At 42.5% G+C, this 13,477-nt stretch overlaps 2 protein-coding genes across 3 annotated transcripts in view; one reads left to right on the top strand and one right to left on the bottom strand.

The window, feature by feature from the left end:
- Gpr39 (G protein-coupled receptor 39) overlaps positions 1-12,199 on the top strand; it is a 250,818-nt gene extending 238,619 nt beyond the window's left edge. The window contains exon 2 of the mRNA XM_004836096.4: positions 8,463-12,199. Within this exon, the coding sequence (XP_004836153.1) occupies positions 8,463-8,971 (509 nt within the window). The 3' untranslated portion in view covers positions 8,972-12,199. The remainder of the gene's footprint in view (positions 1-8,462) is intronic.
- Positions 1,082-13,477, bottom strand: part of Lypd1 (LY6/PLAUR domain containing 1) — a 37,511-nt gene continuing 25,115 nt past the window's right edge. For both annotated transcript variants that reach the window (XM_021236790.2, XM_004836095.4), the window contains one exon: positions 1,082-9,609. In XM_021236790.2, the coding sequence (XP_021092449.2) occupies positions 9,374-9,609 (236 nt within the window). In that variant the 3' untranslated portion in view covers positions 1,082-9,373. The remainder of the gene's footprint in view (positions 9,610-13,477) is intronic.

Below are 13,477 nucleotides of genomic sequence, written 5' to 3'. Positions count from 1 at the left end.
CTACCAGCACCAGCACCAGCGCCAGCACCTTGGTCTTAGACTTGCAGCCTCCATGACTAAGTGAGAAATATCTGTTGTTTAAGCTAGTCAATCTGCAACATTCTATCATGATAGCTGAGGTGTTGGATACACCCCATATTTAGACAGAGGAGGGCAGAAACTACCTCTTACCTTGGATCCTCATTGATAATTGTGTAGCAGTAGCATGAAGTGGTTGCTGGTATCTGGCTTTACCTTTTGGGTGACATGGGTCAATAATACCTTGTAGCACACAGTGCCTAAAGACTAACTCTGTCCTCTGGGCCCACAGGAAGCTCTCAGCTCTGTGCTCATCCTCTTCTGGACCTCCTCATGCTGCAAGGAATCTCTGGCCCTGTTCAGCTGCTCCTCAGCCTCCATCACAAGCACTTAGCTCTGGTTCTCTAGGCAGATTTGGGGGTTATGGGACCTCAGGAAAGCAGAGAGGAAGGGAACAGTTAGGCCTGTTTGTGTTTCCCCACACCTAAGATACTCAAGCTCCCTCTGCAGCATGGGCCAACTCTGGCTCTAAGGGGAGCTTGTTGGAAGGCATACACTGCCAGGTGGGGAGCCACTACGCTTGGCCTTATGGACTGTGTGGATTTGGGCCCCTCATCCCACTTCTTGGGGAATTCTGCTGGTTCACTACTACATGAATCTCTTAGATCTTTGTCTTACGAGCTGTTCATGGTTTTGATTATTATTTACAAGGAACTAAATTCTATTAGAAACTAAATTCTATTATATTCTAACAGCCTTTAATCAATGTGAACATGCCATGCCTACTGGTGGCTGGTGTGGGCAGATCCATGATGGGGACACCCCAGCTGTGTGCTTCTCCAGGTCCACAGCCTCCCCTGCAGGCGTGGACGGTATCAGCATTGTGCCCTGCTACCACTGCCCACTGCTGCACCATGTGCTATCAGGGAAGGAGCTTTTGGTTTTGTCTGTCATGCTGGGAAATAAAGCTATAGGCTTCTGTAACTATACCACACTTGAGGATTTTACTATCACTGCATTTAGAGCAGACTGCTTGCACAGAAAGCCACACAGCCACATATAGTTGAGATCCACATAGAAAAATATTTATTTAACAGGTTCCAATTGTTCATTTACCATGCATCATAAGGAACAGAGGCACTAAACCACAATGACAACCCTAAATGCTATTGACTTTGAGTGCAAGTGATTGTCCTACAGCTCCCAGACAGGAGGGCTAATTTTAGAAATATATATTTGTGACTGTAGCAATTTAGTTTTCTTCTTGTACTGAAGCTTGTAGAACACAATGAGATGAATGGAATGCTTAGCAAATAGCAGGCCATTTGGATTCTGATTCTGTGCCATGTTTCAGAGGTCTCTGGCATCCACATGGTGGATGGAGTCACACTGGGGAAAGTGTTCTTTGCTGGGCTCCATCAAATTGTGAGGGCAAGGATGGGACATCAAACCATCTGTCTTCGTGGACAGAAGCAGCCATCTGTGGTGTATACATCATTTTAAAGCTGTGGCCTGTGCCCTTCTCTGAAAACAAAACCCCAGTAGCTCTTCTATCTTCTCCTAAAGAAAATGTCTCAATAATAGGACAAGAAGACAGATTTGTTTAAAGAAGGTCTCCAAGTTGATGGTCACCATCAGGTATCCACATTCACTTTGTGACCAAATATGCCCCATTTGTATTGTATCTGAAGCCTCTCTACTTTCCGTGGGCAAACTTAATAAGTGGTGATGGCACGCGCAGCAGCCATCTGTTAGTAAGGAATGCCCTGCAGCTGAATCAGGTACCTTCTCAAAGCTGAGAAAATAATGGAAAGGGAGATGTATGTGCTGGCAAAGTTGTACATGGCTTGGTTTATGGTGATCATAGAAAAGATGGAAGAGGAAAAAGGGAGAAAAAGCAAAGAACAGAAAGGAGAGATGACATTGCTTTATGTACTGGAGAAGCTGTAAAGAAAGGGGAGAGATGCAAGTGGAAAAGGAAAGGAGTGGAGAAAATGAGGAAAGGAAAAGGAAAGGGAGGGAGGCAGGAGGAAAAAAAGAACAAAAGAAAATTAGAAACAAGAATGGGGAGAGACACTTGGAATGACAGGGACTGGAGGGGGTGGTTATGCAGGAGAGAAGCCAGCGATAGTCCTTCAAGACTGTCAGCTCAGACTGTGGACACACATTAAATATGACACTTCAAAGGCAGGAAAGACATCGAGAATGGGCCAACACCCAGTAATGTGGGCTCCACCTCAGTTTGTGCTTCTCTTAGACTAGTGTTCTCCAGTTTGAGTAAGTACCAGAATCACCTAGAGGGGTTGTTACTGCCAGATTGCTGGGTTCCTGCCTTGCAATCTCTGATTTCACAAGTTTGGGTTAGGCCCTGAGAGTTTCCATTTACAGTAAGTTTCTAGATGTAGCTGATGCTGCTATTCCAGGGATTCCTCTTTGTGAACTACTGTCTTGAAGGTTAGAAACTGTACCAAGGTTGGTACCGAAGCGGGTTTCTCAGGTCAGACAAGGTTAGTGAGTGTGATCAAGGTCTCAACTGACTTGCAGAAGCAGATAGGCAAACACTGATGTATAAAGTGAGAAAGCATTAAAACCTTTTATTGGATGTATTTGTCTCTTCTTGGCTTTTCATTCAACTAACCATATGCTTACTTTCCACTGGCAATTGCTATGTAAATGTCAGTTGATAGCAGATGTTCCTCACCCTACTATATGCAAGTTTATTAGCCACAAAACCTGATAGTGTTCTCTAGCCGTGCTGGTTTCCCATTGTCTCCCTCCACTCCTTTGTCACAGCCACACTGAGCCTTGCAGCTCTCAGAAGGTAAACTGCCATTGTGTTCCTCCATTTCCTGTCATGGCTGTGTCTGCCTGGGCTCTTACTCTTCTTTCCTTTCCAGTCTGAATGTTGCTGTCTATGGGGAAGTGAGCTGGCTGTTCTCCTTGCTTTCACACTGCACTGCTCAGACCGCTGCCAGGGTCTTTAGCAAACCAGACTGTGGCTATCTTAGTCATATCACCATGACCTAGGACAGAGTTCATAACAGACCGCAGGCAATCAAGAAATGTCTGCTGAGTGACTGAAGTCCAGGGAATACAAATTAGAAAACAGTGGAGGATGTTTAATTCTTGCTTGCTGTGATCAGAATTAGAATTGGAAAATAGGGGTAGGAATAGTCAAGAAAAAGACTAGCCATAATAAAGAAATCCCAAATCATCCTTAACATCCCCACTGTACTCTCAAGTCTTCAATAATGGAAATCTAATGCCAGGTGGAAAAGAAAAACTTTGGGGTTTATTTAAATCACACAAACCACTTTGTTAGGGAAGATAAAGTCTCCAGAACTTTTCTGCTTAATCCTAATGAAATATCCTTTTTAAGTAGGTACTTAGATAAATGGATGAATATAGGTGACAAATGGATTTGATGAACAGATGAACAGGTAGGTGATGATGAGTGGATGGATAAATGGATGGACAAACAGATGGATTCCTGGTAGGCAAAGTCACCAGGTCATGACCTGAAGTCATGTTTTGTTTGCTAAACATGTTACAGCTAACTTGGGCTGGGTTTTACTTTCCTTTTCATGGGAAACATGTATCCCCAAATTTTGCTAAATGTCTATTCTTGGGGAATCTGGTTCTAAAGCTGAATAATGGAGGGAGCATTGTACTGACCTGCATGTCACTAGATCTCATGTTGTAGTCAGCACTAGAGCCTAAAACTGGGGGGGGGGGGGAGCCCAAAATTGCAGTAAGAAATAATAGCCTCACTGCACAACCAAGGGTTGAACTCTGTGTTTGAGCAGCATGGCGGGGTGATGTTGCGAGATCGTGGGCGAATCACCTGGCTTCAGTTTCCTCACTTTTAAAATATGGGCTAGTCTCTAAGTGTTCTTCTGCTCTTTGATTCTCTCAGATTCTAAGCTAAATTGTGGGGAACACACAGATAGATACCTTTACTTTAAAGATGGCAGGTGGCCAGGGTCAGATGCATCCATGCTGCCATGTCCCAGGCAGAACCTGATGCATTTCTGAAAGTTAAACCAAGCAGGCAGCTTCGAACGCTATTGGAATGTCAGGCAGCAGTGCAGGATGTTGTCGGGCATCTGTATTCTGCTTTTGAAACAACAGTATTCTGTCAAAGATGAATCCATGTCATTATCTAATGGCTGTTGTCATTTTAGTGTGGCGATCAAGAAGGAAAAATGAAAATAATATCTTATGTAGAGAAACAGGTATGAAGGTATTTCATGACTTGGAGTGCAAGGTTGTCTAGAATATAATACAGACCTATCAATAACTTGGTTAAAACAGTTTACCTGCTTTACATGAGTAATCTCAGTTCACTGATCTTCATTCAAGTTCACACTGAAGTTATTTAACTGAGGGCTGCACGATGCGCCACACAGACCAAAGCATTATAGATTTTTTTCCCCCATGTAATACACAAGTCCAAATTGATTGCAGCCACACATAAATTTAGTCGAATCTTTAATACATTCTATTAAAGTGTGAATACGGCTTTAAAGCTTTGTCTTAGCTACAGAGCAACTGGAACTGGAGTTAAACCAATTGCAAACAGCCAGAATAGAAAGTTACCTTTGGACATGGTACTTATTCCCAACAGTCTACCACCTAAAATAATGAACTTTTTCTTTTCAAATGTAAAAATGAGCAATTACCTGTCATTATAAAATGACCGATTTCACAGAGGAGCTGGTTTGGCTTCCTTTCCCTAGGGAGGCTAACCTCTATCACACTGCCCGTGGATACATGCCTCACATGTCATGTACCTGTATGCCCCATGCCCCATTTTCTAGAACAAAAGTTATCTTTCAAAACACAAGAAAGGCACCAGCCATTTTTCCCACCTCTAGTTGAGGCAGGGAAAGTATATTTCAGTAGCCCTGCTAGGTAGCTGGCACAATCTGCAGTGTTGTAGAATGGCTAGGCAAATTTTGGACTGAGTGGTACAAAATATAGCTGTGTACTTCCAGAATTATTTAAACTTTAAATAATTTGGAGTTCCTTTCTGTGGAAGGCTATGAAAAGATCAGATAAACCTGTTCTCTACTACAGGCAAGAAATCATACTTGAAGACAGGATCGGGTTTCAGAGTTTTGCATTACAATATTGCAAATACAGGTTATGTCCGGAGGTTTCTGGGGGGCTTGCTTGATTTGACGTGACTGTGCACATGTCTCTAGGAAAGGGAGGAAGAGGGAACCTTACTACTTTGGAAGAAGAGCTAGGAAGGATTATTTTCATCTGCACTCTCCTGTATGATAGGCAATAGCCGTATGCTTCCTCTCTCAACTGAGATGTGCTGTAAAAGTAAAAACTATACTGAGTTTCATAGACTTAGTATCAAAAAAAATGCAATTAACATCTCAATTTTAGCACTGCTTACATATTGAAATCACATGTGAAATTGCATTTCTTGTATATTGAATTAAATATTAAAATTGATTTCACCTATTTGAACGTGATTACTCAAAATTTTAAATTATGATTTACATTTGGTATTTTCACTAGACAGAATTGCTCAGTGTCCATTTTACATAGTGGGATTGTAGTTAATGTTTACTTTCTTGTGTTTCTTTATTTTCATGAGAAAATGAAAGTACTGTGACTCGAAAAATAGATATCATGGATTTTGGAGTTTGGGAATCATGGGTCCTGGCTGTGGCTTTTGACAACTCATCTCTGGTTGTTGACTTTCTCATTTGCTAAATGAAGATACTGTGTTGACCTCACAGGTCAGAGATCACCAGGTTCTCAGGGATGAGAAATGCATGGGAAACAAATGGAGTGCTTAGAGAATGACAGAGAAAACCCAGAAACAATTCAGCATTATTCTTCCTTGTATCTCAAGACCTGCTGGATGTATTATTGTAAGACTCTGATCTATTTCTACTCCAATCCTTTGTCTCTTGTTCAAGTTTGTACTTGCCGTTATACCTACCTGCTCTAGACCCAGAAAAAATACTTTTCCTTCAGAATCTCTCATATGGCCCCCTATCTGCTGCCAGTTATTCAGAATGAGCTACTTCTCACTTAATTAGCTCATTTTCATTTCAGAACAAGAATTTCATCCTGGCTGAAACTACAAACCAAGCCATAGGTCTTGATCTGCCCTAATCCTATCTCCTATCTGGATTCCAGGTCTTAGTTTTTACCAAACTCTGCTTCTCTTGATAGGATGATCAAAGACCACTGAGGCCAGGCAAGTGTGTGTGGGAAGTTACAGAAGAATAAGGATCAGGTAAGGAAGAGATCATGAGAATGAGAAACAAACACAGGGGAGAAGTAATTTTGTAACTCCTCTCCCCCTGCCCCACAGCCCTCCTTTTCTCAGTGCCTTTGCCAGTTGGCTTTAAAAGCTGTACTCTATTCAGTCCATAGCAAGTACATGGCACGTCTTTCATCCTCCTAGATTCTGCTGCCTGAAGAACCTCCTCCCACAATGTAGCATACCACACGTCTAAAATCATGCACTCAATTTCCATATTCTGAGAAATAGCTCCTTAGATGAAGATGGTTGTACTTGTTCTGTGAAACTCAGCGACAGAGAAGAAAAATGTAAAGCTTTGTGAAGACACATAGCTTGCCCGGGTATGGCAAGTTTCCTAGCTTCTTTACAGCTAATGGGATGAACTGCTTCCTCAGAGCCACATGAGATGAAAACAAGGAGCAGAAACTTGGGAACAAATTTGGGATAGTACAGGTGGCTGGAAGCATCTGTGCTCCTCAAAGCAATGAAAAAAGCCCCCGATTTCTCATGCAAGTATTTTTTAAAATCAGAAAAGTTCCCCCCACCCTGCCCCTTCTCCTCCAGCAGCTGTAACTAGGTGATTAGGAATAGACTCTTGACTTAAGATAGTAGTTTTGCCTTTTCATCAAATCAGAGTTACTTTGCCTATTTTTAGATTTACTGACTGTTCTCAGGGTAGCAAATTCAAAGGGAAGAAATAAGCAAATCAGTTTGGATTTCAAAGCCAGGGCTGAGGTCTGACAGGAAGAACCTTTGGAAGTTACCAAGGGTACAGTTTCCCAGGCCCTCCGTGCTGACAGAAGGGCTTTATGGAGACTTGTCTTTGGGAAACTGAGCTATTTCAGTGCCAGAGAACATACCATGGGGGCCCTTAGTCTTGTGCACCCCAGGCAAGGGGTGCTCGGGCAAGCCAACCCTGGGTGCACGAACATGGCTTTTTCCTGGAGCATTTATTACTGAAATATTTGCAGTCAACCATGGGCAGGCATCAGTTGCTGCCAACTATCACTTCCCTGCAGTTTCCTAGAAAATGCAAATGAACTTTCCTTATGACTCAAATTTTGGAGAGGGAGGAAGCATTCCTGAAAACTTAAATATTGTTTGAAGATATCAGCCCTCTATGTGAGAACTTAGATTCTGGGTTCTTGGCTTCCAAGAAAAAAAAAAGCAAATGCCCTAATCTTCCTTGTTTTCTCTCTGTAGATCAACTCTTTTTTGATAACTGTGACTTCAGTTGTTCATGAGCTACAGAACATCTTTTTCTGTCAAAACTGCAGACATGGGGATGATCAGATCACATAGTCAGAATGCCAGCTCGCTGGGATGCAAACAAGTGTACATGCAGCCAGCATCTGGTCCATGTAGGGGACAGTGAGTGATGTCTCTCAAGGGCCTGATGGTTTCCGTGCTGCCAATGTCGCAGTTTAGTGCCAAAAAAGCAATGAGCATGTTCCTAGCTAAACTTGAAGTTTGTTGGTGGTGGTTTTGGTTGAATTTTTTTCCAGTGTGAAGATGGAAGAGATGATGTACCTAAGAGTGACTGAACTGAACCAGAGGTGCTGTTGCAGATGTCAGCCTCATGATTAGAGTGTGCACACCTAGCACATGTATATCCAAAAAACATTCTTGGTGATGCACTAGCCTTGATTTTGCTTCCCCTGAAATCAAATGCAAAGTCAGTGTTGTTAAATATGCTTCTTCATTACCAAAGGGGAAACTGTCATTTGACTTAAAAATATCACTGGGACCTCATTATGCAATTGTTCTTTAAAATATAAATACTGTTTCATCTAATATGGCTGTACTATATGTATATATCTATTTCTTTAAAACAAGACAAAACCAGATTTATGGACAACATAAAATATTTTCTGGATACACCAAGAACAATGAAAACACTTTTAAAATTAACAGGCATCAACAGGTATAAATACACTGTCTAAAGCATTTAATGGTCTTTAACGGAGCCAACTCCCCCAAGCTTGAAACAGCGTTAAATTCTCTTTTGCTGGTGGCAAAAGAAGCTGTCAAGCACAACACTGATAAATTGGTACCATTTCCTGGCCAGTAAGCACAGAACTAAGGGGCTAAATATTTTATGATTTTTTTGTTTGTTTATTTTTGTTCTCATGCTGCTTCTTTTCCCCTCTCCTCTCTCTTGCCTGCTCAGGGCTGATTGTCGTGACATTAGCCGTATGCTGGATGCCAAACCAGATTCGTAGGATCATGGCTGCAGCCAAGCCCAAGTACGACTGGACCAAGTCCTACTTCCGGGCATACATGATCCTGCTACCCTTCTCCAACACCTTCTTCTACCTCAGCTCCGTGGTAAACCCGCTCCTGTACAACGTGTCCTCGCTGCAGTTCCGCAGGGTGTTTGGGCAGGTGCTGCGCTGCCACCTGAAGCTGCCCCACGCCAACCAGGAGAAACGCCTACGCGCCCAGGGCAGCTGCAGCACCGACAGTGCACGCTCGGCCCGCAGCCCGCTCATCTTCTTCACTTCCCAGCGCAATTCCTCTGTAAGGAGAACTAACAAGGTTTTCTTGAGTACTTTTCAGAGCCAGGCCATGCCCAAGACTAAGCTCCAGCCACTGAGTCAGGAGTCAGCACAGCCCAACTCAGAGATGAAGCCAGTCAACTCTGCCACAGAGAAGGGTTTTCAGGAGCACGAGGTATGAAGATTAAGAGAGGAAGCTCTGAGTGGGACCTGGCCCTCTCTACCAAGCAACGTTACCCTCAGCAGCCCCAAGATAAAGTGAGCCCCCACTGGGGACACAATAAAGTTAAAGGTTTCTGAAAGGGCAGATGCCCTCTCTGGTGGCTTCTAAGGGCCGATTTCTGCCAACTGGCCATGGACTCTGGCTTACAGGGGTGCTGCACTTGGCACCACTCTCTTCCTTCAAGTACACATTAAAAATTCAGCTGGACTGTTTCTGCTGGGAGCTCTTTCACTATTTGCAAATGAACAAAAAGAATAGCCTCCTCTCTCCCCAGAATGAAAAGACACTCAGAATAAACTCAGGGAGGTGGGGAGCAAGGGCCCGAAGAACAATACAGGCAGGGTGGCAGCTCCTTCAGCTTCAACAGTGTGCCAAGAAGAGGGCTAATTTGAGGAGCAGGACAGTGGTAGGGAATGTGGGCCTGAGGGCCGAGGCAGAGCTGCCCCTTTTCTTGGGTCTCGGCCCGTTGCAAAGAGGCGTGTTGCAGCAGCTGATGCACACTGAGTTCAGTTTCCCTGGGGAGCAGAAGGACTGGTACCCGGCAGAGGCGATGAGACAGGCCGCGGAGGACGCACAGGACTTGCGATACATGATCCCTGCAACACAGACCCAAAGGAGCTGGGTTAACGAGCACTGGCCAAGTCCCTCTGTCCCTCCGAGCCCAAATCCACAGGGGTAGTGCTGCCTCACTCCTTCCACAGCCCAAGAACTTGATGAGCCTGGAAGGCACTTCAGCTTGCTTCTCTGAGCTCCCCAAAGTTAGAGCTATGGCTAAAGAGGCAGCCACCATTGTACTGTTTTTGACAAAATGTTTTCAGAAGCTATTTTAGATGCTTACACCAGTGAAAAAAGAACTTAAAAAAGCCAATCTTCACACACTTTGTATTACAGGCTTTTATGTGCTTCGAACTATGTCATGCTAGGACAACAGCACATGGCTACGAGTGACCACAGAGAAATGGCTCTCAACTATGTGTTTATATAATAAATTCTGGAATACCTTGACTAAAGACTAATTCCTCAAAGGGAATAAATCGTTACTGTAGGGGGTCTGACCTTTCCCAGGTTTGAAGGATCCAGTGGGTTTATTGGAGATATGGCCTGGCTGACTCTTTCAGGGAAGAAGCTCTGTCTTTAGGTCTGTCCTTAGGCCATCTGCCAAGTTAACAGCAAAGAGCTAGTATTCAGTAACATGCTATACTATCTGGGTTCATAAACTTCTTGGGAAGACTGGAGACCTATTCTCAAGGAGCCTATGTGTCACTGAATTAAGGTGTCCTGCATAATCAATTGACTTCTTAAAGTTGAGAGTTTACTCAAGTCAAATAACAGCTAAGTTATTCAAAGACTTTCCTGGGTGATGGATTCTACACAGATGCCTGTAGTGTACTAACACATGTACTGCTGTGTTTGGATCTAGCATGTCTGCCAAAGGTCCCTGTGTTAAGGCTTGTGCCCCCATCATGGTGCTATTGGGAGGTGGTGGCACCTTTGAGAGGCAGGGCCTAGTGGGAAGTCTTAGATCAATGAGGGCATATTCTTGAAGAGAACAGTGGGACCACACCCTCCCCAGCATGATATGCTGTCCTGTGACAGGCTATGACCAGGGACTGAAACCTCCAAAACCATTAGCCAAAATAAAGCTTTGCTTTTCCTAAGTAGATTATCCCAGTTATTTTGTTATAATAATGGAAAGCTGACTACTACATACTAAGAGCAGGCCAACAAATGAGGTCCCTTGGTCATCCTTACTTTACTCTTAAAATCCTGAGGGTCGGTAATTGAGGTTTTAAAAACTTACCCAACATCATACATGTTGAAAGTATAGCAACTGGGATTTGAACCTAGCATTTTGGCTATTATCTGTAATACTGCGTAGCAATGGACAGTGAATTAACACTGAAAATGGTAGTTTGTAGGGTGGCTCTTCTCTGAAGATGATTTTTGGTGTGTGGCTATTTTCTATCAATGAATTTTTTTTGACAAATGTTTAACACTGAAGGACTTTGCAATGAGTAGTCTCCACCCGTTTGCTCTTGTGTACAACTTAGAGACATAAAGCATCAATCTCACCAGTAGGTGGGGGCCTCTGCCCCCTAATTCCCTACAGATGTTTGGGCAGATGTGGTCTAGGTTTGCCTCCTCCATGAGAATTGCTGCTTTGGGTGTATAGAAATAGTAAAGAACCAGACTAGCAAAAACTACAAGTGAGAAGTACAAAGTACTTTAGATTTGCCTTCAAACATGCAATTTTATGTCATTTTTTTCTCTATAACTACACATTTGGAAAAACTGATTTTTCTAGCACTGTTACAAAATCCTAGAAGGGTGCTGCTCTAGCAAGATAAAGCTCATGTAGAGAGGATGCATGTCCATGGGGGAGGCACTGTTTGATTTCTAAGGAATATGCTTCAGGTAATCACTACATTTTTCTATCCACTGTCCCTTTGGGAAACTAAGTTTTACTTACTATCTTTTTAGTCTTAATTTAAAAATATTAATGTTATTTGCCACTTCAAGTGAGTTTTCTTCCTTTAAATTAATTTTAAGAAGGTAGGAGGTATTGCACTAAGGAATGGGAAAACTTGAGATTAAGAAGGGCTTTGAGAAAGCAAAGGCATTTACTTCACACCCACCCTCTTGATTGAAGTTAGACTGGTGGAGATGCATGGGATAGGGCTGGGTAGGGAGACCCGGGAGGTGGGGTGTAGAAAGGCCGATTATTTGGAGTCTGCAAAGAGGGGAAAACATACTGCTTCTCCAAAGACCTCAGATAAAGAAGAGCACTCATGGTTCAACTTCACCAGGCAGCTGGGGAGGAGGAAGTAGTCTGAGGACAAAGAGGAGAGGGCAGGGAAATAGTAAGGATTGCCCTGGAAGGAGTATGTGATTGGATACCACACAGAAGCTTAAACGAAATGCCCTTAGGCAAGAGGAAGTCACAGCAGCCTGTGCTGGTGGCACTGGTGCAGAAAACCACTGCAAGGAATCTGAAGCAGAAAGAGGTGGAGGTGGGTGGAATGAATACAGTTGAAATGGAGTAAGAAATGTTGCTAAGTGGGAAGGATAGGATGAGAGTTTAGATCTATGAGCAGGTTCACTGCTTACACATGTATCAAGATAAATTCCAAGTGAGTCTAAAATCTAAATGTTGAAAAGGCCAAAAAAAAAAAAAAACAAAACAAACCCATAAAAGTACTAAAAGACACTCTAGAATCTTGGGCAATTTCTTCTATCATATAAGAGTAGTGAAGGTTCTAGGTTATTCTATGATACAACCCCAGAAGCCAATATAGAAAAAACTGACACATTCAACAAATTCAAATTAATATATACGTGTGTGTGAGAGCATATATGTGTATATATCTCCATAAAGACAAGTGAAATATTGAAAAAAAATCACAGTAAATTTTCTTAATAGGTCAAAAGTGTTCCAGCAATCAACAAGGAATACATTATAATAAGCCAGTAAAATAAATTATAAGCCATCCAAAAAAGGGAGAAAGCAAATGTACAGTTCACAGATAAGGACACAGGAAAAGCTTGGAAATACATAAAAAGATACCCACCCTCACTCATAAAGAGATGTGCAAATTAAAACTGCATCGAGACATCTTTTTTTCTTAGTACATGGGCAAAGATCAAAAAGCCCATTAGCACCACGTCCATGGGTCTTGGAAAAAGGTCCTCTCCCATACTGTTGATTAAGAGGGTAAACAGGTGTCAATTCCATGAAGATGACATGGCAATAGCTACCAACACTAGGACTACTGGATCCTACTTTAATGAATTCATCCTACAGACATTCACACATTAGCAAAATGTCCATAGACAGGAGTATTCATCAAAGAGTGGTTTTAGTAGCAGAAGAACAGATGATCACTCTATCATCAGGGACCTGGTAAATACCTTGTGTCTTATCTACACAGGAATGTCACACACCTCTGAAAGGAGAAGGATCAAATTCTGAGAATATTTTGTTACACATAAAGTGCAGCTGGACAATTCCTTTTCTTCCTTTTTTTAAATAAGTGAGTTCATGCTTCTTACTATGTTCTGGATAGTTTTAAGAGCTTTACAAATTTCAATCGTTTTAGTAACTCGACCAGTAATCCCCATTTTGCAGATGGAGAAACTGAGGCAGAAAACAGTTAAGTAATTTGCTTAGAGGATATGCAGATAATATGTGATAGAGCTGAGATTTGAACCAAGAAAACTTGGCTTCAGAAGTTAACCATTCCACTGCATTCCCATCATGCTAGAATTTGTATCCACTGGCAAGTAATGGTGATATCTGTACAAATGTATTTTGCATACATATGCACAGAATATTTTGAGAATAATACACAACAAAGAGATGATATTAGTTGTCTCAGAGACGTAGTAGGTGATCATAGAACAGGGGTGGAAAAAAACTGTAGGCTTGTTAGTATCTACCATTTGAAATCAGGACCATTAAAGTAC

This window comes from Heterocephalus glaber, unplaced genomic scaffold, assembly GCF_053883595.1.
Source record: "Heterocephalus glaber isolate CG9 unplaced genomic scaffold, H.glaber_assembly_v1.0 deba00000347, whole genome shotgun sequence".
Lineage (NCBI taxonomy): Eukaryota > Metazoa > Chordata > Mammalia > Rodentia > Bathyergidae > Heterocephalus > Heterocephalus glaber.
The sequence above is the reverse complement of the archived record's forward strand: the minus strand, read 5'-3'. Positions and strand labels throughout refer to the sequence as shown.